We start from the raw sequence: 27,385 nt of genomic DNA on the forward strand, positions 1-27,385 counted from the left end.
TGTGGTAATTTTCCTACTTTAAAACAATTACGTAAAGTGCCGCATCCCTTTACCAGAAGCCCTAGTAAAATAGTGTACATAATAAATGTGTTTCACAACTCTTTCTTTTGCTTTATTAGTTGATTCCGGTGTGGACTCGTTGGCAGTGTTTATGGCAAGCAGCAGCACAACAGACGTTGTGAACCGCAACAGCCCCGCCACCCCGCCGAACACCCTTAACCTGCGCTCCTCCCATAATGAACTTCTGAATGCAGAAATTAGGCACACGGAGACCAAGAACAGCACTCCTCCGAAATGCAGGAAAAAATACGCGCTGACTAATATTCAGACAGCCATGGGTCTTTCCGATCCAGCAGCGCAACCCCTTCTGGGGAACAGCTCTGCTAATATAAAGCTGGTGAAGAATGGAGAAAACCAGCTCAGGAAAGCTGCTGAGCAAGGACAGCAGGATCCCAACAAAAACATCGGTACCACTGCGGGCATAAACGTAACTTCTGAGAAGTTTGAAGGCAAAGAGCCGATCCCACAGGATTCCTCTGGCTGTGAAATATTACCCTCGCAACCAAGAAGGACCAAGAGCTTCCTGAATTACTATGCAGATCTAGAGACATCTGCTAGAGATCTAGAGCAGAGCTTTGTTGTGATGGAAGATAAATCTGCACAAAGCAACAGCCAGGCTTCTACCGTTATTGTCAACGGGGAAGTCCTGCCCCGGAAACAAAACAAGCTGTCAAGCCCAGAGGATGGCCAAGTTGCCACAGTGTCATCAAGCCCTGAAACTAAGAAAGACCATCCAAAAACTGGGGCCAAAACAGATTGTGCCCTCCACAGGATTCAAAACCTGGCCCCAAGCGATGAGGACTCCAGCTGGACTACGCTGTCCCAGGACAGTGCCTCGCTGAGCTCGCCTGATGAAACAGGTATGCAAGTAAAGGCTGCTCACAGCCACTGTTTTAGAAATGTATTGCTTAATTCCTCTCAGCTGGTGGCTGGAAGGAGCTAGGTAATTAATTGTGGTGGGGAAATGGATTGCATCGAACAGAAGTGCCAGGCTTGCATGCAGCTCCTTGTCTGCTTGGGAATGCTTGGCAGCCTCCGGCTCAGTCCCTAGAGGCTTTACTGCTGCTTTAGGAAAGGCACCAGCAAATGCTATAGACGGTCCTAAAAATATGCTAATTGCACCTTTTGCTAGTTTAGAAATAATTGCTCTTAATGGGTATGTGTTGTGAGAAGTACATGATTATCTGGAGATGCCAAATTACTGATAGCTGCCTACACACAACAAACTAACTTTTCTGAATGGTGATTTTTAGGTTCAGCAAAAATCTTTACTTTTCTAATTCAGATCTTTGTGACTGTCCCCCCTCTGCCCCCAGTCATTTTTTGATATTCTTTTATTTTAAAAAAAGTCTTCCCAAACCTTGGGTCATTTAATTTCCGTGTTTTGTTTTCTATGTGCAGCAGTTCCATACAGCAACTCAGAAGCTGAAAACCATGGTATTTCATATTTTGGAAGCCTGGGCTCATTAATTATTTCATCAGTAATGACGATTTCTGCACTGGCTCTGTTGTGATTTACAACACATCTCTCACTTTTAAAACTCTAGAGGTCTCACTTACTCAAGTTAATGGACTTTGTCACTTTATTTTTTTAATATCCAGGCCAGTATATAAAGGTAGACCTTTGTCAAGAGAAGGGGAGGCAGTCCAGCTCTCAAGGGTGACATGGGGCTAAAGAACTTTGCCATATATTGTTCGTATTTTCATTATTACAGTGCAGAGATTATATACTGTTTGGAGGCCACCTTGGTCCAAATCCACAGTTGCGTTACATGTCGGTCGTGCGTATTGTTGACAATACTGATTGTTACTTTAATGTGTAGGGTTTTTAAAAATCACAGCCAGAAATCCCTGCTGTGTGACATATAATGGATCTTCTGATGTTCTTTTTGATATGTAAAACTGTGCTGCAAAGAGAGAAACTTTTAATGAAAAGTCATCTCTCTGCATGCAAAATGAAAATGTTTTCGGTTTACTAAAATGGCTGTTTGAGTTTAATATTATTTCTCAGGATACTTGATATAATATGTGTGACATCACTGATAACATTTTCTGGATAAACGATCAATAGGAGGTATTGAGATAACTTAATGCTGAGCCTGTTGGCTCCTTCTGCCTTTGTACTTGCCCCAGGTTTGGCAGTGAGAAACTGTGGGTAGAAAATTTATATTCACTGAAAACTAAATTAGAGTCATTCCAAGTAGTCTAATTAAATACAGGCGGCCTAAGATGCTAAAAGCTAGCATACGTTTTCTTTCTTTTTTAATAATCTGTTTTAAAATTTTCTTCCCACATGTGTATTGCCACTCTGTGGTGTATAACCTGTTTCAGCACTCAGGAAGGGGGAATTTCTAAGCTGTTTTGAGGTGTTGGCAATTTTGCTTATTTAAGTAATCAAGTGTTAGCTGAGCTGTGGTTTGCACTATGGAAATGAAGGGGAACTTTCGCCTGCTGAGTATGGGGGTTTCCTAATTCAAAAAATAAAATCAATTGATAAAGCCCCCAGAGTTCACCACTCTTCTAAAGCAGGGTAAAGGGCTTTTTAAAATTCTGTGCTACCTTCACCATACTAACAACCAATGTACTAGAAACAGGCAGTTATAGAAAAGCAGATGTCCAGATATCTGACTTCAGTCTCTATGAGAAAAGAGTTAAAAATAAACAGGAAGCCCTAGAAAACTTCAAAATTGCCTTTCAAGATCAAAGTGGTAGAGGTGTTTCTTTCTCATCCCCATGGTTATTGTCAGGGAGCACTAAGTAGGACATAGGACCTGTCATACTGGACTAGATCACTGGTTTTAAGATGCCCGTATATATAAGTATTCATGGACTGTAAAAACATCCAACTACTGCAACTTGTAGCTTACATCGGTCTTTTAGGATGATCAGCTCTCTTGAATTTACCTCCACTCTGATGAAATTGTTTCACTAAGTGTTTCTGTTTCTTTCCAAAGTGGACTATTAATTGATATAACAGAAGAGAGCTAAGAAATAAAATGTCAGGTTGCCATGGGTGCCAGGACGGCTTTTGGACGTGATGAAATGGGCCAGTTTCTGAGGCTCCCCTGCAGCTCCTTCTGGGAGGCTGAAAAGCGGGGTGCAAAAAGCCATGCTGCTGGTGCAGAAAAAAGCAGAAATCCCAACTGGTGCAAATATCTCCAGACTGACTTGTTCGAGGGAATACTTTCCAGTTGGTCTCAGGGGCTCCAGCCTTTTAGATCTGAGTAATGTGCCATCCCTAGGCAAGTATAAAAGAAGCCCTTAGGGAGCGCTAGCGACCTGGGCGTGGTATGGCAGCAAGGGCATGGCGTGGCAGTTGGCACGGAAGGGTGTGCCTGGAGGGCACTGAAGCTCTGCCAGCTCAACCACAGGGCAGTGGTATCCACCTGGCAGAAGGCCATGGCCTCTGAGCTCTGCACCTGCCACGCCTGATGCAGCTTCCCAGACAGCTCCAAGGGGAGCACACTGCCACCCAGGTGTCTGGCTGCAGGGTGTGCCCTGTTCTTACACCTGTACCGGAGGGCAGCAGTGAGCACTCACGTGGGAGCTGCACCCGGGGAGAGAGAGGAAGGCCTCTGCTTAGTGACAGAGCTCCTTGAGGAGGTGAGTAGGTTGAGGAGTATCAGGGAGTCTGAGAGAGAGTCTGGCTACTGGAATCACACCCTAGCTCCCCTGAGTCAGGCCCAACAAGCCAACAGGACACATGATACAGGGGATTCCCTATCCTCTCTCTGCCTGGCTGAACACGGTGACTTAAGGGGTAGGGGACAACGGTGATAAGTTCCTGCTGGGTGCAGCAATGGATGGCTATAAACTCTTCAGGAGGGATAGGCAAGGAAGGAGAGGCAGTGCGGTAGCCCTGTACGTTGGGGAGTATTTTAGTTGTCTAGAGCTTAATGATGGTGATGATAGGGTTGAGCAGTTATGGGTAAGAATCAGAGGGAAGTCCAGTAAGGCAGATATCGCAGTGGGAGTCTGTTACAGACAACCCAACTGGATGAAGAGGCAGATGAAATATTCTATAAGCAGCTGGGAGAAGTCTTAAAATCGCTATCCTTTGTTCTCATGGGGGACTTCAATTTACCAGATGTCTGCTGGAAATACAATACAGCAGAGAGGAACCAGTCTAGGAGGTTCCTGGAGTGTGTGGATGATAACTTCCTGACACAGCTGGTGAGGGAGCCAGCTAGGGAAGGTGACCTGCTGGACCTGTTGTTTGCGAACAGAGGACTTGTGGGTCCTGTCATGGTTGGAGGCTGTCTTGGACATAGTGATCATGAAATAGACTTTTCGCTTCTTGGAGAAGTAAGGAGTAGGCAAGAAGAAGAAACCTCAGAAAGCAAGCATTGGTGGTCTCTCGGCTCTCTCGTGATTGTCTCATCTGGTGTTAAATGTCCCTTCAGTGGAGGTGTTGCCCCAACCTGCTCAGGCCACCTGCCCCAGAAGCATGTGGGGCATGCAGTAGACCTTTCCCATCTTTTTAGTGCAGTCTTTCATTCCTTGTACCTCTGTGCCAGCAGGGGTGAAGGGAAGCCCTCCTGACTGGGCGTTGTGCAGTAAGCCCTGGCGGGTGTCCATCCTGGAGGTCAGAGATCTTGGGCATGGCCAGGGCTCCTCACTGCCATTGCATCTGGGTGGGAGGAGAGCATCGCCTAGGGTCTTCATGGCTTGGTGCTCTCCAACCCTTGCATTTATGCTCCAATAATATATGTTAGGGACCAAAAGGATAAAGGCATCTGGGAGAAGAATCTGCAAAAATAGACAGTTTTAGTCATACGGCTTCTGGCAAGGGGAATGAAGAGTTCCGAGAACAGGATGATTATTCATGTTCAATCCAGAGATTCTGTTTAGCAATTTAATACACATAGGAATATGATAGAAATACTGTTTTACTGAGGGGACACTGTTGACAATGACAATATACTACTTCCCGGGCTTCTAAATTGTTTTATTGTCGTCTTCCACCTGTTAACACAATTTGTTATTCAAATCCTGGAAAAATTAATACTGTTTTGTGTTGGTTTTCTCTTTTGTTCTCTTGTGGTTTTTTTTGGAGGTATGTAATTCAATGGCACTGAAAAATTTACCCTTAAGCTTAATTGTTTGCACTGGGGATGTGTCACTGTTTAGACAAAATTATCCTGAACTCTTCTTAGGGTAGGATACTTTTATTTGTGGTCTAGTGAAAAGGTGTTTCCAAGGGACTTGACCTTCTGATTGAGGAGGCAAAAATAAGTCAACCCAATTTAAAGGTGCAAAAGAACTGGCTGGCTATTAAACAGATGTTAATGTTGTTGACTAGTAATGTTCTTAAACAAATGTAACAGACCATTAATAACAGGGGCACCGAACACCACAAGCACTGTATAGTATAAGAATTGTGTTTTGAGGAAACTCTTCTTTCTTCTTCAAAGAAATTATATCTGCTTCTTGACAAGAACTGCATTGACTTAAACTTTCAGAGATTTCTTTATTAAGGACTTTTACCTTTCCTCCACTGGCCTCAGGACTGACTGCACCCATCCAGCTGACTCTGCTGTCATTCCGAGAGCATGTTGTGTGTTACCGAAGGCCAGCTCCAGATGTCTTTAGAACTGCAGATGGCAGAGCTGGTTTTAAATCATGGTGAATGCTTCCTCCTCTTCTCTCCAGCAAATTTCCTTATTCTAGTTTTCAAAGGAAATGCATCTTGTGTAATTACACCCTCTACCTATTCTTTGTCTCTATGTATTCACCAGTTTCACCTACTTTTTATAAGTCAGTGTACTGTGAACAGCAGGAGTCAAGTGGACACCGCAGAGCCCAAACCTAGGGGGGGATGAGGATGATGTTAGTGCCATTTTCAGTTCGGCTTTTTTTTTTAATGAAGAAGCTCACCAGAAAGTGTATAGACGGTAGGGATGTTTCTTAAACTTCCTCTCACCTGAAGAACAGTTTCAGTGGAAAGTTATCCTTCCTTAGTAAAGTGCAGCTCTCTATGTAAAAAATCTTTAATGATGAATCAGGGAAATGTCTGGGAGAAGTAAGGAATTCTGAAATCTGTTTGTGTCAAAACCAAGAAAAATACTGGAGTTTGCTTTTGCTTCCTTTTTTTTCTTAATTTGAACAAACCCCTTTCCTTCCAGATCAGTTAATAGCCCTGTAATTAGGAAGGTCCCTGAGATGTGGGGCACTTGGTGCTAGAGAGCTGCAAGTTTTTCTGCCCTCCTTGCTCTCTTCCAAGCTGTTGCAGACCGTGCAGAGGCAGCAGCCTCCTCTGTCTCCCCAGCCTCTCAGCCCTTGGCTCGCAGAGTGTTTTGTTTCTCCTTGCTCAAAAATGTTCTTCAAAGGGGTATCAAAAGTACAAGCATCCTCTTTTCCAGGGAGTGCTGCTGCTGTATGTGCCTGCCGTGTAGCAAATGCATCTCTGCTGCTGGTCTCTGTGCAAATCCAGGAGGGCAGTTTAATAGCTGGTTACAAATAAATGAGTTCAACCCAGTGCAGAAATGACAGCGATGAGACTGGCCCTTGGGAATCAGGAGTGTCACTCCTGTAAATAGACCATAGTATTCTGAAATAACAGTATGACTGGATAGAATAGCCCTCTAATACAATAAAAATTACAGCAAATCATGAACGAGTCAGGAAGATTTATACCAATGGTCAAGTTCTGCCTCTGATTTTAACCAGCATCTTTGACAAAATTAAAATGGATGTCCTCTTAAAAGCATAATTTTTCCCTTGCAGTACCTATCTGATATAGACAACAAGTATGTTATTTACTACAGAACATGTTTTCTGTGTTCCGGAGTGTGGAAAAAGTTTTATGGTACTAGAAATACATTCAAATACACTGTGGATAAATACAAGTCCTATAATACTAGAGAAAGAATGTATTATCATCTGTACGATTGTAGGGGTCTAGGTAAACACCCAATTTTCAGATTTTTGGGGGTAAGAGGCTCTAGTTCACACCCACTGTGCATCCTAATGGCCTGTCAACTTTTAGTATTGAGCTGGGTTTTTTCAATCCTGCATGTTGCAGATAACCACGTACAAAGAACAGTGCATGTTTTATAGTCTCAGACATGACAGTTTGCTGACTGCTTATGAAATAGGGAATGTGACTATTGCTGTATATCCGCAGTGTTTGTGTAGGTAACATTCTGTATGTGGAGTAACTAACTGCATGTGTAGCTTCCTTTTAGCTATGCCTCTAAAACGATTTTAGGGAAGAAAAAGGAACCAGTTTAAAAAAAAATAAAACCTAAAAGGCCACATAGTTATAGTGTCCACAGTGATGACCAGTTTTCAGGGTCTACAGGTAGAAGGCCATAAAATAAATTGAACTTGATAGTAAATTGAACTTGAGAGATGACTCTCTTGAGTACACACTGTTGCTATCCATTGCACAGGGAGGTCACGTGCTGTATTTGGGCAGCCAGGCCAGTTTTACCCTGTGGTTCTCAGTGGAGCTACCTAAATCTATATCTTGAGTGCTTGGTAAGCGCTCTGACTTGAAACCCAAAGTTACCGTGGTAAAGAGGGATGATCATCATCCTTTTGAATTAGGATGGTTAATAAAAATAGGTATGTAAAAGTGAATTAGCTTGCTTAAATTCAGGAATGGGAGGATAGATGTTTTATACGGTAGTGATTAGCATGCTCTCCCAAACTCTGCTTGCAATTACCGGAATTTGTAACCACAGAAGAGGCCTTCCAGGATGTGTTGTATGGTAACAGTTGCAGTTTCAAACTTACTGTATACTAAAAAGATGAAGAAAAATTATTTCATCAGAGCCATTAATTTTCCTCCTCAGGGAGGGCTTGATCCAATTACCTGCCTGGTGTCTCTTGAGGTGCCTGGTGGTTCCCAAGCATTCTGCAGACAGGAGGCAAGAACCAGGACATTTGTTCTGGAGCAGCAACCACAGGCTAAGTGGGATGTGCATCAAGTAACACTCACAAATGAATTGTTGCAGGCTCTGTCCAGCTGGTTATCTACCCTGCAGTGCAGAAATGAAATTTCTTCCTTTTCTGGGTCTGTCTTTGTTTTAAAAATCACTCTCTGTATTGGGTTTGCGTGGCAAGGTTTTGGTAGCAGGGGGGCTGCAGGGTGGCTTCTGTGAGAAGCTGCTAGAAGCTTCCCTCGTGTCTGATAGACCCAGTGCCAGCCGGCGCCAGGACGGACCCACTGCTGGCCAGGGCTGAGCCCATCAGCGATGGTGGTAGCACCTCTGGGATAACATATTTAAGGGGCAGGGAGGGAGGGGAACCAAAGGCAACTTCAGCCAGAGAGAGCAGTGAGGACATACGAGAGAGACAACCCTGCAGACGCCAAAGTCAGTGAAGAAGGAGCGTCAGGAGGTGCTTCAGGTGCAAGAGCAGAGATTCCCCTGCAGCCTGTGGTGAAGACCATGGTGAGGCGGGCTGTGCCCCTGCAGCCTGTGGAGGTTAACGGTGGAGCAGATGTCCACCTGCAGCCCGTGGAGGGCCCCACACTGGAGCAGGTGGATGTGCCTGAAGGAGGCTGTGACCCCATGGGAAGCCCACACTGTAGCAGGCTCCTGGCAGGACCTGTGGACCATGGAGAGAGAGGAGCCCATGCTGGAGCAGATTTGCTGGCAGGACTTGTGACCCTGTGGGGGACCCACGCTGGACAGGGGAAGAGTGTGAGTTCTCCTCGAGAAGGAAGGAGTGGCAGAGACAACATGTGATGAACGGAGCTGCGCTGCTGGGGAGGAGGAAGTAGAGAAAATCAGGAGTAAAGTTAAGCCCAGGAAGAAGGGAAAGGTGGAAGGGAAGGTGTTCTTAAGGTTTAGTTTTACTTTTCATTATCCTACTGTGATGTGATTGGTAATAAATTAAACTGATTTCCCCAAGCTGATGCTGCTTTGCCCATGATGGTAACTGGAGAGTGATCTCCCTGTCCTTATCTCAACCCCACAAGCCTTTTGTTATACTTTCTCTCCTCATCCAGCTGAGGAGGGTAGTGATAGAGCAGTTTTGGTGGGAACTTGATGTCCAGCCAGGGTCAACCCACCACACACTTCTTGGTTAATCTGCCATATTGTGCCTGAAGGGTCTAGGATGCTTTGTCATATTCTTTCCAAACACAGCTCTCTCCGAGTGTGACATCTCTCCCTGGGTGCTCTGGGGCCAGGGGAAATTGAGTTCAAAGGAAGTTACTGTCTAGTGGCTGTGCTTTGACTACCAAAGCATTGCGGTGCCTACCTCAGTGCTTTGGCTAAATTAGTGTCAAATGTGGCCCTGTCCTAACTGATGTAGCTTCATTAATTTTGATGTTATTCCAGCTGAGATTCTGGCTGCTCAATTGAGTTTAACAAGCTGGCTTATTTTGCCCTTGATATTTCATTTCTTGTTTGGTGTTTGTCTTTTCAGAGACACTTTCCTTGCTAGTGTAGTAAAGTATATAATTCCTAATCTGGACAAAAATCAGAGTGCCGCTTTGTATAAGTGCGGTGCTATGATTTCAAGTGTTTTAAAAATTAATATTTTTTACTCAGCAAACTGTAGCTGTGGGGTAAACAAATGCCTGTAGGCCTGGCTGCTGGAACATGTAGAATACTGGCAGGGGAAAGTGAAAGGTGACAACGGGGAATAGAGGTTGTGGTGAGACAACACAGGAAAGTGAATGCCAGCGTCGTACTACTGCCTAGGTGGAAGCTCTAGAGTAGTTCACAAGATCTTCAGAGCACTGCAAGTTTCCCCCAGTTCCAAAGTGTAGTTTACATTGATGTGTAATGTTAAGAGATAGTGGGAAGTGCATTTTCTACAGGGCTCATTCTGTGCCTCTTCTGAGCATCTGTAGGGAAAACTCGAGTTTCAGAAGTGGTGAACAGCTTTATTATGTCTGGTACTTAACTTGACAAACTATTTTTGGAAGCTTTCCAAGCTTCTATTGTTTCAGGGTTGGACAGGTGTAATTCTGGATCCTGCATGTCCTCTCTGAGGTTGAATGCACCTTCTATGCCTAGGATTGTATGTCTCCACAGGTCTCTCCTGAGACCATGGGAAGAGTTCAGGTCCAGTCAGACACATGACCAAGCAATGAGGAAGGGAAAACAAACCACAGGAGAGAAACCAGAGAAGGTAATGAGGAAAAGTCAGGACTCTGATAGCTCTTTCAGAAGGATGGTAAGGCAGAAAGTTGCACAGAAAAGCCACCATCAACTAGTATCTGACTAACCACCCCTCCTTAAAAAAAAAAAAGTTCCCAGTTCATAAAGCTGTGTAAGTAATAACAAATTACGACCAAAATCGATCCAGTAAACCTCTGCCTCAGCACTTCTGAATGCTGCATAGAGCTCAGGCCAAACTTCAGTCTACCTGATTGATGCTTTGAAATGAGTATAGAAATCTCTGGGGAAGGGAAAAAAAAAACAGTGTTACCTTTAGGAGGACTTTCAACCTGTGGCCCCCTGTTCATCAAGGCAAGCTGAGAACATGGGTATATGCTGCTAGGTGGGCTCTGTGTGCTCAGAGCTCTTGGCAGCCTGGTTGGATGCTTGTTTGTCATCTTCTGTGCTCCTTAGCTGCAGGAGGTGTGATTGAGAAATGGCATTGCCGCTCAGCAGGATGTGTCTCCAGTCTTTCCAGTGGCCCCTGAGCTTTTGGAAGATCTCGCAGTTGCTGGGGTAGCAGCGATTCATCTAGGTGTACAACACTGGGGATGGCTGGTACAATTCTGGGAGTTTCCTACTCAAAAGTAATTCCTGCCTTTTTGCAGCTAAATCCCCTGCAGGGTAGAAACGCAAAGCCTGGGCTGCTGCGGCTGTTTCTCTGAGAGTCTGCAGCAATAACCAGTGTTGGGCCTCAGTAGCAGTGGTGAGCTTGTATCACCGCTACTCTGAGCAGAGGAGAAAGATGATGGGGAAACAAGAAGAGTTGTGGGGTGGGGAGGAAGGTAGGAGGGGTTGCAAGATGGGAGTGTGACCTGGAGGCTTGTTGAGAGGAGGGACCCACTGGAGGGGGGAGCAAAAGGAGGGTAACTGCAGCTGTGGAGATAAATGAGAACTTGGCACAAACTGGGGGGAAGCTGAAATATTCAGGAGCTGGAAATAAGCAGGGGTGTTCATAGTAGCTTCGGCAAGTGGGACTAGCACAAAGACAGTGGCAATAAATAGCATGGACTAAGATTGAGAGTAAAGCAGCAGAGGTGAGTATTGGGGAATTTGCATGTGCTTGAGGCTGGGATGTTACTTCACAGTTGTTCTGAAAACTTAAGCAGGCAAAAACAAGGGAGCTCTGGGTCAAAGTTTAATACTGAAGTATTGGTAAGAGAAAATAAAATCCTAGCTCAGGACTGGATTCAGACCCTGGTAGGAGGAGATACCTGTGCTGTGAATGACAAAGACCTAAATTCCCCCTGAGTTCCTGCCCTGGTATATTTGAACTTGTAGGTATTTCCTTTAATCTCCAAGTTAGTTGCTCCTTTAGACCCCAGTCTCTCGGTGCACTGGTTCCTCATGTGCTGAACTCTCACTCAAGTCAGCTTTAGCTGATTGAAATTTAATTCAGCTTTAATTAGTGACATGGGATTGGCTGAATTGAGGGCGTAGGTCCCTTGAGTGACAATTGTGCTATTGCAAGCTGTGGTATTAAACACACAGAAACCTATAGCATGTACCACTGAGATGTGAACTAGATGGTGCCACACGCTGTCTTGGGTTTGTTGCTGCTGCATCAAGGGAAGGTGGACAGATTCAGGGCAGTACCAAGCCATCTCCGTGGGCCAGGAGAGGTCTTGTATGATGGGACTTGGCATGCTGCAGAGACCTTGCTCTGAACTCAGTCCTTGCTTGAGTGTGGATGCATGGTCCCTGCCTAAAGGGACATGAAGCCTTTTTTAAGCAATCCCATGAAAGCACATATATTTGCCATTAAGGCTCAATTGCTTCATTTTGAGATGCATGGAGCCCCTGGGTACTCAGCATTAGGCTGTAAGTGTCCAATATCAGGATGCTACAGAGCTCAAGATAATGACATTAAGTGGGTTTCTTGTAGCGTCTGAGATGTGGATTTCTAAAGCCTAGTAGTGCATGCCCTTCGGTTTGCACAGTAGGTTTATCCATGATACTTCAGAGGTGAGAAATCCTTGGGGGAAAAAGGGGAGGACAACCCCGAATCTGAAGTATGTATTTTTGCTCCCTGCTTATAGTGTCTCTGGGGCATTTTTATCCATTTTTATGTGGCGTTGTGTTACAGGGATTGTTTTTAACCACCATTTATGTTGATCACTTCATATGTACATCATTTGATACACTGGACTAATTTATTACCTGATATGATTTTCAAGCAAAAGCCTTTAAGTAGTTGCTCTGGGAACTATTCATGAAACTGTTCCTTAATGAAACTATTTTTTTCCTAACCAGTGACATAATTTAATATTAACTAAATTAATTTTTCATATTATTTTGTTTTTAATTGCTTTTCAGCTGAGATTCTGCAGGGCTAAGTTTTAAATATGAAGCACTTGTTCAGTTATTCACTCAGAGAGATAGTTTCAGTGCACTGAGAGATAGGTATAGTCACACTGACATAATACTCAGAGTTGTAACTGTAAAGCACATTTCTTGTTTGCACATAACTGATAAAATACTCTAAATCTAAGGTTATGGCTTCTTTTACTTTTTAGAAGTGGATTTTTGGCTCTTTCCTGGTCCTGAGAAGTTTTCAGTAAGGATCAAAGAAGTCCATCCCTCCCCCTCTTCTCAAAGTGAAAGCCAAAATGCACAACTCTGGTCAATTTAATGTTTAAACTAGAATACATTCCCGTTCAGAATTTAATTTAATTTTACTTCTACTCTGCAAGAGAGAGTCAGTTACCTTGGTCATTTTGGCTGACATGATTCTTGGCTTTGCTTAAATTATTGATTATAGCAAGGGGGAGGGACTTTGCAATGAGAACAGCGCTCTTGCTAATAGAAGCTTTTCATTAAATCAATTTGTACCATTGCTGCAGTGCACCTTCAGGGAGTCGGAGGTTAGGAGCCTTAAGAATAATTTTGTCTTCAAAGAGTGGATCTTTGTTATACGTTTTTCTAAGCCTTTTCTTTTCATGTTTATACAGGCAGCTGAGGAGAAAAAACAACATAAATGTATGTCCAGGGGTTGATTTGCAGGGTGAGGAGCTGTTCTGGTCCAAAGTCGAGCTGATTAAATCTTGATGTGATTGATATCTAAAGGCTCGTGGGCTGAAAGTACTGTTTCAAAAGCTTGTCTCCTGAGCAGAGTCAGTCAGAAAATACATCAATGTCTTGCAAGCTGGAATCAATTCAGTAGAGAATGCACTGTATGCACATGCTGCTGTAATTCCTGCATAGCCATCCCTCTCATTTTTTCCTGGCTTATTAGAAAATGCAGTCATTTATATGGTCAACATGTGGCGTTTCCTCTGTTACATCTACCGGCAGTTGAATAGGGGTGGCTTTTCTTTTCTCCCACCCAAAGAACCATTCCTTGTTAGACTAATTAAGCAAGTGTCTGTTTAAACATAGCAGTGTATTTTCCCATGTTTGAGTTGGAGATGCTACACAGAAGGAGAATATGAAGCTGTTGGGACATGTATATAGCAAACTTAAAGGATGCTGGTAGCAGATCAGTACACGTTGAACCATACGGGAGCATCTAGTAACTGTAAGTAACAGTTCTTTTCTGTTTTACCTTTTCGTAGCTCTGGTTCACAGTGTTACTTAGCACTGGATATTGAATACAGTTCTTTTATCTGTTAACAAAAATTCTGCTCAGTGAAAGATCAGCTGGTATCTGACAGCTGAAGTTGCAGAGTGCATGGTGTGCACGTAATACTGTAAAGGTATCTTTCTGAATGCTCATTGTTTCAGTAGTGAATTGACAAGTGATGTTTCAGGCTTGTGATCCATAGAGCTTGAAGGTTTTTACATGGGTTTAAAATACATTATGAACTGGACCTCTAGTTTCTCCTTCACACGTCACAAATTCCTCCTCTGGGACTGCTTTATTTTCCTTGCAGTCAAAGGGAAGAAAAAAGTCTGTCTAAATAATGTAAGAGCAGTACCGCTAGTCATTCCGTAAAGTTCAAGGTAAAGCAACTTTTGAAACACTGAGTGAGGTTTTGGGGATTAGAAATATGAGGCTATTTATAGCCAACATTTGACTGGGATCTATCAAAGAATGTTGACTAATATCTTGGACATTTTTTTTGTTCATGTTGCTAGCCCTAAATCAATCAATTTGGCCAGGTCAGAAAAGTAATCTTTTGTCAGAAAGCTGGTTCACACAAAACCTTTACACAACTTATTGTCATTTGTGTGGAATTTTAATTTAATAGCATAACTGTTTTGGCTCCTTACAAAATCAAACTAGTAATAAGAAGTAGTGACCTATTTGGCTTTTGTAAAATTATTTGAAATTTAGCCCATTTTTTTTCTTTTTTAGGCAAGCCAACATAGTTTGTTGCACTCTGTAGCTGTAGCAGACTTTCAAGATAACATTTAGGTTTAAACTCGAGTTGCCTTATTTTCTTTTGTGCTTAACTAAACCAGAATAATGAGTCCACTTTTTTGCCACTGAAGCCTGTCAGCAGATCAACTAAGGAACTTTGAAGTCTCCTGACTATGTTGATTTCCCATAGTTAATTGTGCTGAAACATAACCACAACTTTTTTAACAGATCTAAAAAGTAGGAAGAAGACATAAAAAACATTTAGAGATTTCAGGGCTAAGCTTCCACTGGCATAGAATAGGAAGTTTATTTAATTTTTCATACAGGATTGGTTTTCTCCACTAAAATGTGTGTGTTGGGCTTTAAAATCATGTTGCCTATGTGTATTCAGGATATGTATAGGAAGCAAGGCCCTTATGCAACTATCAAAACGAATGTGTGCTCATTAACAGAAGATCCATTTTTCTATATTTCTCTTGATACCATCTCATAGTTGAATTCTCACTTTCATAACTAGGCTCCAGATTTTTGTAGTTTAAATATACCAAGCGTGCTTCTTTATGGGAAGCTCCTCTTTCCTAAGATTATCTAATCATACAATTACTTTACAGGGAAAACGCAGTTTCTTAAAATAAGCTGCTTTGGGAGTAGGGTGACATGGAAGTTGCCCCATTCGCTGTTCTTCCTAGTGGCTTCTGTCCACACCCACTTTGTTTTTAGTTTCAAGGAGCTGGTCCGGGAAACAGGGGTGCATGATACAGAGTGCTTAACACTTCCCAGGTGAAACTTTCCTTTTTTGGGTGGTCAGGTGTATCTAACTTGAGAGAAACTGTTGTTAACCTGGGACAAGGTTTAGCTGTCCCAGTGTAAAATCAATTGAGTAGTGACTGAGGAAGAGTTGTGGTTTTCCAGGAAAGCTGCAGAGGGGTGGATTGTCTCTCGGGTCTCTTTGCCAGAAGTGGGTATGCATGCTATCTACATGTTTGACCAATGTTTCAGGTTCACTGCTTCCAATATTTGCTACCGTCCGTGCAATAACTATTTGACAGTATTTTAAAAAAACCCAAACCAAAACAAAAAACCCCAAATCTACTGATTTAAAAGTTGTGCTCCCTGCACACTACACTTGAAATACTCTAGTAATAGTAATTCCTGGTTGTATTTTTTTAACCTTTCTTTTTATGTATTCAGGTACACACCAGAAGCTTTTACTGTAGGTGAGGGAATATATCTAACATTTGCACAGGAGAACTCTTGTGTTTTTCTCTGCTAAACCAACCCATCTGCAGACAGGGCAAGCGGACAGACTGAGCACTGGAAGCAGAAAGGCTCTTGCGAAGGGAGGGGAGGGAGTTTTCAGATGTTGCTCTTATTCTTAACACATTTATTTTACAACCTCTCTTTAATTACGCAAGAATGCTTATAGATATTATGAATTTATAAAGGCTATGGTACTGATAAATAAGAATAAATGCTTCAATTTAAACACACACAAAAAAGCCAATTAAATACTAAATGAAAACAAAGTTATAAATTTTCATTGAAACAAATACACCTTGTCCCCAAATGGTAGTCTAAAACGAGTGTGTCTTCAAAAGCAAGAATCGCTTTTAGGTTGTTGTTTATCTTTTAGGCTTAAGCTTTTGTTCTAATTATATTTTTTAAGGTTTTTTTGGAGGGGGAGACATGGGAGATTCTGTGGGTTGTAGTGAGAGGTTTTTTTGTGGGTGTGGTTTTTTGTGTGGGTTTTTTTTTTAAAAGGACAAACTCATGATTCTAGGAGTTGGGGATTTAAAAAGTACCAGATATCACAAGATGCAATACAAAATTGTAAAAACTTCTCTCAAAAATGAAAACAAACGTAATGTCACAAGAGTAGTATTACATTTCTCTAGTGTTTTAAAAGTAAACTTTTTTGAAAGGAATGAGCCTTGCAGCTTGAATTCTGCAACGATGAACAAATCTACTACCTCATTTGGTAATACGCTAAAGGTCTTTTGGTGGGATGTGCTTTGTTGTTTTGACTTGCTGATGGGTAGGGTGGTGGTCGAAGTTTAGAAGAGAGAGAAAATTATCTTTGTCTTCTCCTTCTGGTAACATTACTGTAAAAGGGTCAGTGTAAAGGCTACCAGATCAGCTTATTTTGACTTAGTTATTTTTCTTTTGGTTTATCACTTTACAGATGCTATGTCAGGATTGTATGTTGTGCTGGCCACAGTCTTTTGTCTGGGCTAATTTTCAGAAGGTGGCAGGTTTCACTGAGAATTCATTATCAGTGGAGAAACAGTGAATTTCTAACTAGCATCTCTCGTCCAGTATGTTGCTGTCATCTGTCCTTTCTATTTCTGATTTTTTTCTGGAATGTAAATACTATGAGAAGTAAGACTGTAAACATTTACGGACATCAGAGCCCTTTTGAACCATAATCATTGTCATATGTAAAATCCCGTAGTTTAAGCAGGGTTAATTACCTCTCGAGCAGTCAGCTCTGCAGTAAACACTGGATGAGATCTGCTTTTAGTTACTGCTCTTCATGGTAGTTCAAATATGTTCCCCTTTCCTTATTCATTAAGATATTTGAGCCTGACAGATGTATTTGCCTGTGAATAAATTTTTATCTATTAGATGGCTCTGTACTGTTCAGTATAAAGGTAGTGACAACTTCCTTTTAGATACATGTTAATATAAAATCGAAGGTGACAAATGTATAAGGATAATAATATTCAGTCCCATAAATCCTGCATTGCTGTTGACACATGAGGTTATTGTGTATCTCGGGGTAGGGGAAACTGTGTACCTTTGTACTTATAAGAACAAATATATTGTGGATTTTCCTTCTGGGAAAATATATGTATCCCCTAGAGAAAGCTTGGATATTATCAGTTTGAGGGTTTTCATATCAGATGCTTTTTAATCTGACCCACTGTAAATGTTGTGGTTTCTTTTATCAAAGTCTCTCAATAATGTGGTTAATTCCACCATTTCCAATGCAAACTAATATACTGACTGGAAGCTAGAGCTCACTTTTACAGGAGTTAGAGGTTACAGTTCCATTTTGTACATCACCAGATAGTGACAGCTTGTAAGCTGTCAGTATCCAGCAGACCTTAGGCACATGTGGTTCTTTACGTGTCGCTTCTGACGGTGGTCACTAGCAGAAACTCATGGGAGCAATAAAAAAAAAAAAACCAGGGCTAACGTGAAGCGGTCCTCCCCCTATTACATCTTTTTCACTTTCAGCAGTTGGTGGTTTAGGGCTTTCAGGCTTGGTATGTCATTCATATATTCTTCTTTGATTGCTCTTGATAGACTTTTCTAACATTAATTTATTTAATCATTTTTTGTCTTATTTTTATTTCTGGCATCCACAACATCCTGTGACCATGAGCTCCGTAATTTAATTACATGTCATCTGAAAAAGTGCTTCCCTTTGTTATAAAATTGCTCTCCAGTAATTTCATTAGGTGCTCATTGCTTTTCTGCTATAGGAAGCAGTTAATAACAGTGAATGATCATTTGCTTTCCATCCTTGCCTTCTTCCCACCATGCACGATTTTACAGATTTCTGTGACATCTTTTCCTCTTCCCTGCCATTCCTTTTCCAGGCTTGAGTGTCCTACTACACTCATTGTCTCTGCCTGCAGAAGCAGTTTTATCTGTTTTCATCTTTTCTATTCTGCTGTGTCAGTTTTTATAACAGGGCACGTGGAAGCGCATGCACTAGTCCTGTGATAGTTCAACTCTACAGTAAAACAGTAGGCATAAGGATCTTTGTCTTGATCTTTGTTTCTAACATACAAGTTTTTCAACTGCCAGTGAGTACCAAGCTGGCCTTGATCCTTCCAGAGTGGCAAAAGGTTATTAGCTGCCTGCCATTGTGTATGAGGATTTTAAGTAGCAGAATAGAAGAATAACAGTAAAGGAACTTTACGAAATAAATAAAAAGCAGGAGATGGACATCTGTGTGGTGAAGGAAGCTGAAAAGCGAAGGCTGTACATTAGAAAAACAGCTCTTGAAACCATGTGTGTTCTAATCCTGTAGGACTTATTTGCAGTCTTTTGGTTTTTTGCACAGCAACAAAGCTAAATATTAATCTAGAAAGGGAAAACTTCTCATCCTATGTAACTGCTTTATCTGCTTCCCAAGACCACCCACAGCCCTTTGGCATGTCCACAATTTGTGACGTTTTCACCAAAGATTAGCTATTGTTTTCAGCAGGGGGAAGGACTCTGCTGCTGCTCGTGCATCTCTTGTATTACCGATTGTGGTAACTTGTGATGGCAGTCAGCCCTGTCTTTTCCATAGTGCTACCAGATCTCGGTGGCTTGTGGTACGTTATATACTGGAGACCTTTTGGGTATTTCACTGTGCTTTGGCATTCTTACCAAGCAGATGTTTGTTCTGAGGGAGATTCTAGCTCAGGTTTCACAATAAAGGAACTTTTTGAAGTTGTCATATTCTGAGCATATGCAGCTTTAAGGAGAGTTTGTCCTCAGGTTTTCAAAGTGAGTACCTATTTTGCTAAAATACTTTGAATCAGAGGCAATGCTAATTGCAGGTTAAATTCTGTTGTGGTTCCGCAGGTTTGTGAAATTAATCCCTCCCTTTTTCTCTCTCAGATGCTTGTCCAGCACTCCAGGACTCCAGTTGTGTGTTAGGCTTGTTTCTGACTACTGTTGGCTAAGTTAGACTTACCAGGATGATGGGTGACACAGTTATTTTTCTGAATTTTCTTGTTAGTGGTTATGTTAGAGATACTATCTCCTTAAACATAGATTTCTGTTCTTCAGTTATGTGTATAAATCAATGTCCTTGAAAAATAAACGCAAAATTTTAGTGCTGGAGTGCCATGAAGTAGGTATGAAAATGAAAGTAATGATATTTCTGATGCTAGGTGGATGCTTTCAATTATTAACAACTCTGAGTTTGCTTAATACCAAAAGATATCTGGGTGGTATGAATAAAGATATAATAGAAAGTTTATACCAATGTAGGGATGTGAAATACTTAAATAAACTTCTGGGCTACAACAGCCCCCCATGCGCTTGTCAGCCTGCTTCCTTCTCCCATGGCGGGGAGTGAAGTACACCCAGCTCCCCTGATGCTTACATCTGCTATCAGAAGCTCCTGTTCATAAAGCCTTCCTGTTGTAGATGCTGCATGTTGTGGTTCATATACGGCTATATGCATTGTGCAGAAGACTTAGTTCACCTGAAGCAAGATTACTTTTGAAAAGGTTAAAGTTTTGTTTGTTTTTAAGAAGTCTCAAAGCTTGAAAGGTGGGAAGTGGAGCTGAGTTCACATCTTACAAGGCCTGAACACGGCCTTTAGCTGCCTGATATGCCTAAGCTTCTCCCTTAACATCTTTCTGTGCAGGCAAACTGTAGGCCCTGAGGGCCAATGCATTGCTTCCTATGCTTGTGCAATATTTCATGCTTGTGCGCCTCTAATGGTAAAAGAGAGGATTTTCCCCATAATAACTTCTCCCTTCCCTTCAGTACTGTACCAATGTGAAATTAATTTGGAGGTGGGAAAACATTAGGTCATCATTTTCTGTGTTAGGAAAAAAAGGAGCCTTCAGTTTGTTGTCCAATGTATGTTTGACTACAGCTTTAAAGTGGCAAACTAATCCATTATATAGATCGTTAAAAGTAACCTTCTGTTGTTTACTGATAGTACTAAACTGACTAAATTGCATAGGATGGGGTAGAATTACTTTTTTGCCACATCAGGAAGAGAGCCCCTTCATGTGGGACAGAAGGGGACTCTGGCACATGGACGCACCAGAGGATGGTGGCTAGTCTCTGTGCTCCTTGATCTTGTGGCTGGTGATTGGGTGCAGGCAGCCTGCACAGATTCCTGGGAGTACGCAGAGCCTGGGCATGACTCCAGGCAAGTTATTTAATGCATCTCAGATGTCTCCTCCTACCTCTGCCCGGCTTTGTTTAAAAGAGGGCTCACACTCTCCTGCCTCACGAGGTTTGTGTGAAGATAAAGTCGACGTTTTCATGGCATCCTAGAGCATCTGCCGCACTGCACTGTGTGTGGAGCCGTGGACTGAGGGGTGAGCAGAACTTGCATCCAAGATGGGAAAAGGCTGTTCTTGCAGGTTTTGCTTTTTCTTGAAGCACAATATTTAATTTCAGAGAGTAAATCCATTGTAATTCAATTTTATGTTCTGTTTTCATTTGATCATTAAATTCAGAAAATGTTTTTTTCTGATGCATTTGCACAGTGCTATAAATGAATGTGTCAGAGAAGCAATTTTAGTCAAGCCACCATTTGAATTGTATATCTGTGCCACTGGCCAACTTCACCGCTTTTAATTAACCAATCATATGCACAAAACTCATTAATGACCATTTCTATAAAATTTTAGACTATATCAATATATTTATGCAGTATGTTCTCCAGAGAAGTACAGTCCTTCCTTTCTCTGCGTTGTTCTCCTGGAAGTCAGTAGGCTTCATCATATTTTAGACGAAGAAAATTATCATTTGTCTGGTACCTGACTTTTAATGCAAATTTCTTTTTTCTGCAGTTTCTATTCTAAAGGGAGAAGAAAATAGTGTTTGGTAGTTCTTCCATGCTCTAGCTTACTGCTTCTGTCATTCAGATTAAAGAGACACTCACTAACATGACCAAATTTAAACTATTGAGGCTCTTTCTATTCCTCAGTTGAAATAAATCTGTTTGGAAGTGTGGAGCCCAAGCCTGTTGCTGTCCTTTAGTATCAGGACTTGATGGCAAGTGTGTTGTAGCTAGGTAAGGGAATAAGATGTGTCCATCTGTGTCTGGTAGCGTGTGTCAAGTAGCACCAGCTACTAGAAGGTCTAAGGGAGATGGGACCCACTTGTGTCTACAGACAGCAAAGCAGAGTTACAGGTTGGGAGATACTGAACTCTAATGCTTGATGCTTGTAAAACAGAGTTTTACTTGGGAATAAAGCATTGTGGTGCAGCAGTTCCTGTGTGGAGAGTTGAGGCTGTTGAGGTGACTGTACTGTTGTATGCTATACATTGGTTAGGCGTCTCCTCCTGCTCTGCAGGCATCTTGAAGCCAGAAGGACAAGTGTGTTTAGTTGCTTTTTGTGTCAGTATTTATAGACTGAATCTTTCTGGTTTGTGTGATTGTGCCAGATTATATCTGTTCATTGCTTGAAATCGTTAACACCCTTCTGTGAACGGTTTGACACTAACATATTGATTTGCTTTGAGGGGATAGGAGAATCAGGCTCTACATTTTAGTAGAGAAATTCATAAATTCAGACCTTCCTCCAGGCTGATTTTTTTTTCCCTGTGTTTCTGCCAAATAGTTGGCTGCTGTTGCTGAGACAGATAAATTTTGTGAGGGTAAGGAAGTCTGGACATGTGCAAATTGCTTTTCCTGGGTGTGCTGTGCAGTATGCCTAATAGTGTAATGATGCATGTGCAGGCTTTGCTGTGTGAGTCCAGCAGTCCCTTGGCTGAGATGCCAGTTTAATTTTATTCTTTAGACCAGAGAAAAACCTCCTTTGAAAACAATACAAAGTAGTTAAACAGGGTGTGAACCCAGAACACAAGGTCCTGTGACTCAGTCCTTCTCTCTGTGGGGAAAGGCATGGGAAGAAGAGATTCTCATGCCAAAAAAAAAAAATTAAAAAAAAAAAAAAAATCAGAGAAGCAGGTGCAGATTGCTGCTGGGCTGTTTTAGCCCTGAAAGTGAACTCACAAGACCACTTTGATTTGCTGATGAGGAAGAAGATACTGCTCTGGATGAATTATTCGTTGCTTAGAGTCCTGCATGGTGAGGAGGTCCCTTGGGGTGCAGTCTCACAATGTGCAGCCACCATAGATGTAGACTCAGTGTTAGATTAAGTAAAAGCTTTTGCCACCTAGTGGAAAGAATAGAGAACTAGCATTTCAAATAAGGAAGAAACCCACTGATAACTGGTCATATACAAAGTGTATATGGAGTAACTTACTTGCTAGAACATTATTTGAGGCTGTATTTCGTTTAAGCACAAAGTTGGTGAACAGGGCATTCATTTGGATGCTGCTCTCTTTTTGTCTGGAGCTCCTTTTCATTCCATCCCAGAGGGTACCTGCTTGCTTTTACCTGGATCCTGGGCTTGGCCAGTATGCTTTGAATGCTTCTGTGGTGGCTCACTCCCCCCACCACTGGGATGGGGAAGAGAATCAGAAGAGAAAAAGTGAGGAAAAACTCATAAATCAAGATAAAGACAGTTTAGTAAGTGGAGAAAAAAAAATATAAAAACCCAAGTGATGCAAACACAATCACCGACCACCTTCTGCCAGCAGACTGATGCCCAGACAGTTTCTGGCTGGGGGCAGAGTGAGAAACAGAGAAGGTCTTGGCTCTATGCAAGCACTGCTTAGCGATAGCTAAACCGCTAGTGTGTTTTCAATGCTTGTTTTGGCACAAATGTAAAACACAGTTCCTTACAGGCTGCTGTGAAGAAAATTTAACTTCATCCCAACCAGACCCAGTACTGCCTCTTAGTTGGCGACCTCCCCTAATGTTCATCAGCCCCCTAATCAAGATATGGAGATCTCATCACACAGTAAAGTTTGTGCAAGAGCTATAGGATATGCCTCCACTACAGCACTTACAGGTAGTGATTCATCAGCCTTTGCTCCAGCTGAGGTGGTCCTTCCTCTGTGTCCACCATTTCATGTCGCCACCACTGCTCCACCTGATTAAGCAGCCACCCTCCTTCGGGTGGGACAGGTCTCCCCAGAGCCTGGCTTCTTCTTGGTCTGCAGCTTCTGCCATGACAACCCCCTTGAGACAGTAGTTCAGGTCACCTCCAAGTCTTCCTTCCTTTGCTGGGCTCTGCTTGTTCTGTGGCTGGACGGTTTTGGTTGGTGAACAGGGTAGTCCTCTTAGCTATTTTTGGCCCATTTTCTAGGAAGGAACATGTGGACCTTTCCTCACGGTCTTCTTGTGGCACTTTTCCCTGCTGCTGTTGCTGTTAAAATCAACTCCTGTAAATGCAAGCTGTGGTGCTGGTTTCTCACAGCTTCCCCTCTGGACCTCAGGTTGTATTGTCCCTGAGCAGACACCTCACAGAGCCCTGAAATTCTCCCACTTCAGCAGACGGGCAGCACCACCCTGGATACTTGTCCAGGGCTGTCATCAATGGTTCTTCTGAACTTCTCTCCTGGAGTCACTTGCCCTTGTGTTTTTTTTTTTATTGTGCTAGTACTTCGGTCCCTGTGTCAACAGCCTGGGGTTTGGTGATTGAAAGGGAGAAGAACCCATCCAAACAAGTGGGTTTAGTGGTGTGGTTTTTTTCCTGAATGTTGACAAATCTGCTTTCCTCTCTCTTCCTTAAGATTAGTCATCTCTGCTTGAATGCCTTGTATGCCTGTAGTAACTCATGATTTATACAGCAGGATGAAGATCACGTTACGTGAAAAAGATAGTACAGGCAATTCATCCCAAGCTTCCTTAGGATTTTTAAGAAGTCAGTCTTTTCTGAATATGGTTTATGTTACAGGTGATCAAAACAGCAATTCATTTTGGCAAAGATTGTGCGTGGTTACGTGTATGCCTGTAAATCCCACATTTCAGCACTTTTCCTGAAACCTCTTTGAGAATCTTCTCACAAAATGCATGCGGCTGTTTCAGCAATTCGGCAAGGAGGACGATAGGGTTGTCATGACAACCAGTTGCATACTGTGAGAGGAGGTGATGCCAAATGACCAGCTTATGGCTGTTTATCACTCCTTGTTGAGTAATGTTCCCCAAATTAAACAGGCTTGTCTGATTTATAATTACTTGTCCTAGTGGCTTGCAGTTTAGCTGCATTTGTTTCTGAGATAGCATTCATGCTTCTTGAAATGTCTCGCTCTTAGGCGAGACTACCTGCTGGCCATCATTGTTGTGAATTACGAGGGTAGGTGGTACCATTGATTATGCTGTAGTGTATGCAAAGTGAGGAGAAAATTTGTCTTTGGGGTCTTTTTCTGTTAAACCTGAGCAACTTAAACTTCCACATTTAATCCACTACAGGAAATAAATGTGATTAAAAACATTCAGGGCCCATGTTCTCTCTATTGTGCTATTTTATGGAGAGTGCTCCTTTATTTTTGTTTGCCATCAACATGTCTTCCCGTCCCGTCCAATGCCTGCCTTGATCTTCAGCGTGCATATGGGGTGGGGGAATACACTCCCTTTAGGATCAGATTGTGGATCTACTGAAGTGATTGGGATCTTCTCAAAAAGATTTAGTTTCTGTGATTTTCTTTTCCTTTGGTTTTGCTTTTCTTTAGGCCCAGAAGGCAGAAGGAAAACATTTTTATTTCAAGATTTTGGAAATTCAGTAGAGGAAGAAAAACCAGTTTCCTCCATGTCTTTCATTTTTAATAAAATGTTTTTATTCTCCTGTCTTCCTGGCTCCTTGCTTGTGCTTCCCCTTGTGGGCCCAGAAGGACAGCATCTGTAACATGCACATGCCATTGTGGGCCAGCTCTTTCTTTATGCTTCATTCCAGCAATGAAGAAAGCCATCGGATTTGAAACTAATGGTTTCCTATTGCTGCCTGAACACTAGCACAACATGTTGTAAGATCCCATTCTTAGCAATTCTTAGCAATTCTTGGCATAGGAAACTTTGCTGCAGATCTCTTATTTACAAACAAGACACTTTGCAGTTTGAAATCCTTCATTTACATTGTGCGCCCACTGCTGGAATGTGAGCAGTGGGAGGGCCAGAGACTGACAAGTGGCTTTACAGATTTATTATTGGCCAGATTACTTTTCTAGATGTGGAAAACTCTGAATGTGTCCCAGTTTAGACTATTGTGTTTCCAGCCTGGACGCTGAAGACTCCTTTTCAGTTAACTTTTCACTGTGGGAATACACTTTTGACACAGTGGTACATAATCAAAGTCTAGATCAAATCTGTGTTTGGATGGTATCCCTTTTCTTCAGAGGATCTTTGTAGGAGAAAAATTGTTGCAAAACAGTACTAATAATTGAGGTAACTGAGCTAGGAGTACCAAAAAAGTGAGTTCTCTCATCTTTAACTCTGTAGAGCATGGGTATTTTATTTCTTAACCTATTGAGATAATGTAGATCAAGTGCTCACAAGTATTGTTGAGCCTTGCAGTCAGGTGCTCTCACTTGGTCATTCTACCACCATGCAGTGGACAGAGTCCTCCTTAGCTGGAAAGACTGGCAGAAAATCAGGCTCTGCTCCAGTGGAGCTGCATTTGCATCAGCCAGAGACTGCTGCTCTGTTTTGAAGTAATATATGCTGCCAACCCCGAGCCCTTTGGGACTGCAGTTCCTCCCATTCAAGAACACTCCTCTTTGCCATAATTTGATGCCCTAGCAGTGCTGGTTGGTGGGATTTCTTTTTACCTAAAGAAGAGCTGTGCATCCAAAGTACATGGTTTTTCTTCGAGTAAATGTCCCAGTTCAATACAAAATTTATTGCATTAGACCCATCACCTTGCTTAAGAGTATTTTGTTCAGGAAGTAGGTCTGCTTAGCCTTTAATGAACCAGGCTGAAGGCTCTGAGTCCCTCATGCACAACAACCTAAACAGACGGGCACTAACAGTTCGGTCTCTGTCTCCAGCGCCTTGCTTATCATCACCACCAAGTTCTCTTTGAAGTGGAGATAACCCCTAGTTGCTGTTTTTACTTATTTTTGTTTCATTTATCTAAAGGAAAGGAGAAAGTTTGTTTATTATAGTCTATTTTGAATTATGGTTTTTTGTTCCCATGCAGTTTCTTTGCTGGTGCATTTCTCCTTGAGGTATCTATTCCTGAGGTATCTAGCTTTTCTATCACATAAGCTGATCTTTTTCTTGCAGACCTAATTAATGTGTAAATATCCTACTAGTTGTCTTCTACCTTTCCTACAGAAAGGGAAGGAGCTAGGTTGTGTTCCTTCCAGACAGGAGTGTTGAGATTTGTTATTGAAATGGTACAGTGTATTTCTAGTCTTTATCAAGAAACAATCATGGTTTATTTAATTTAGCACAAGCATATAATGTCATAGAGTCAGATTTTAGTACTGGACTTGTGATAGACCAACTTAGGACAGTGGTTGGTAGAATGTCTTGCTTGTTTAATGCTGATAAATACAGACTTTGCTAAGGATGATGGAGATAGCACTTCACTAGATAACACAGTTTGGTCCATAAGAAATGAAATATCTTGCTAATATTCATCTATTCCACCTTTGTTATAGCACCAGGTCAACCCTAATTGAATGTATTACTTTGGTGCAGTTCTTTCTAAAAAAGATGAGTACTTATTGTCTCAAAATATTAACACAACTTAACTCTTAAATTAAAATACATTGTGCTGTACCTTGCATTCCCGCTTTTCTAGAAAGTGTCTCCAGAGCTCTTGCAATTTTCTTTCCATCTGTATGTGTTTCTAAATTATTATCTTTGGTCATCAGTGAAAGGGATTTCTAATTGCGCCTGCAAAAGAAAGCCTGAACTAGTTAAGAGCTGCTTCAAAGTCATGGCAGTTAGCCTCTGTAATTATTAAATACACAAGCAGAGAATGCTGCTGACATAGTCAGGAATGGCAACTGGAAAGCTGAATTGCGTTTAGATACAGGATGTACTGTTCACATCTGTTGTGATGCCACCGATACAACCTGTACTTGGTGAGTGGTGACGTTGCCTTACACGGGGCGCCTGTTATGAGGGAACAGTTTGTGGCATTGCAAAACGATGGAAAACTAAATTGTCTCCATTTACTGCACAAGTTTTTCTACTCTGAAAGATCCCGTTGAATTTTGTAGCTTAAATTCATATTTGACTGAACAAAGGTTAAAGAGTGATTCGTAATGGCAGCAGTTTGATTACTACCCTTTCTCCTGAAACAGCAATGAAATAAGTGGTAGAAATGGTAGTTTTGCCAAAGAGCTT

General features: G+C 42.0%; 1 protein-coding gene across 14 annotated transcripts in view; it reads left to right on the top strand.

The window, feature by feature from the left end:
• APBB2 (amyloid beta precursor protein binding family B member 2) overlaps positions 1-27,385 on the top strand; it is a 199,697-nt gene that overhangs the window by 93,684 nt on the left and 78,628 nt on the right. For all 14 annotated transcript variants that reach the window (XM_075091604.1, XM_075091601.1, XM_075091608.1 and 11 more), the window contains one exon: positions 120-920. In XM_075091604.1, coding sequence (XP_074947705.1) covers positions 120-920 — 801 coding nt within the window. The remainder of the gene's footprint in view (positions 1-119; positions 921-27,385) is intronic.

Source organism: Phalacrocorax aristotelis, chromosome 4, assembly GCF_949628215.1.
Source record: "Phalacrocorax aristotelis chromosome 4, bGulAri2.1, whole genome shotgun sequence".
Lineage (NCBI taxonomy): Eukaryota > Metazoa > Chordata > Aves > Suliformes > Phalacrocoracidae > Phalacrocorax > Phalacrocorax aristotelis.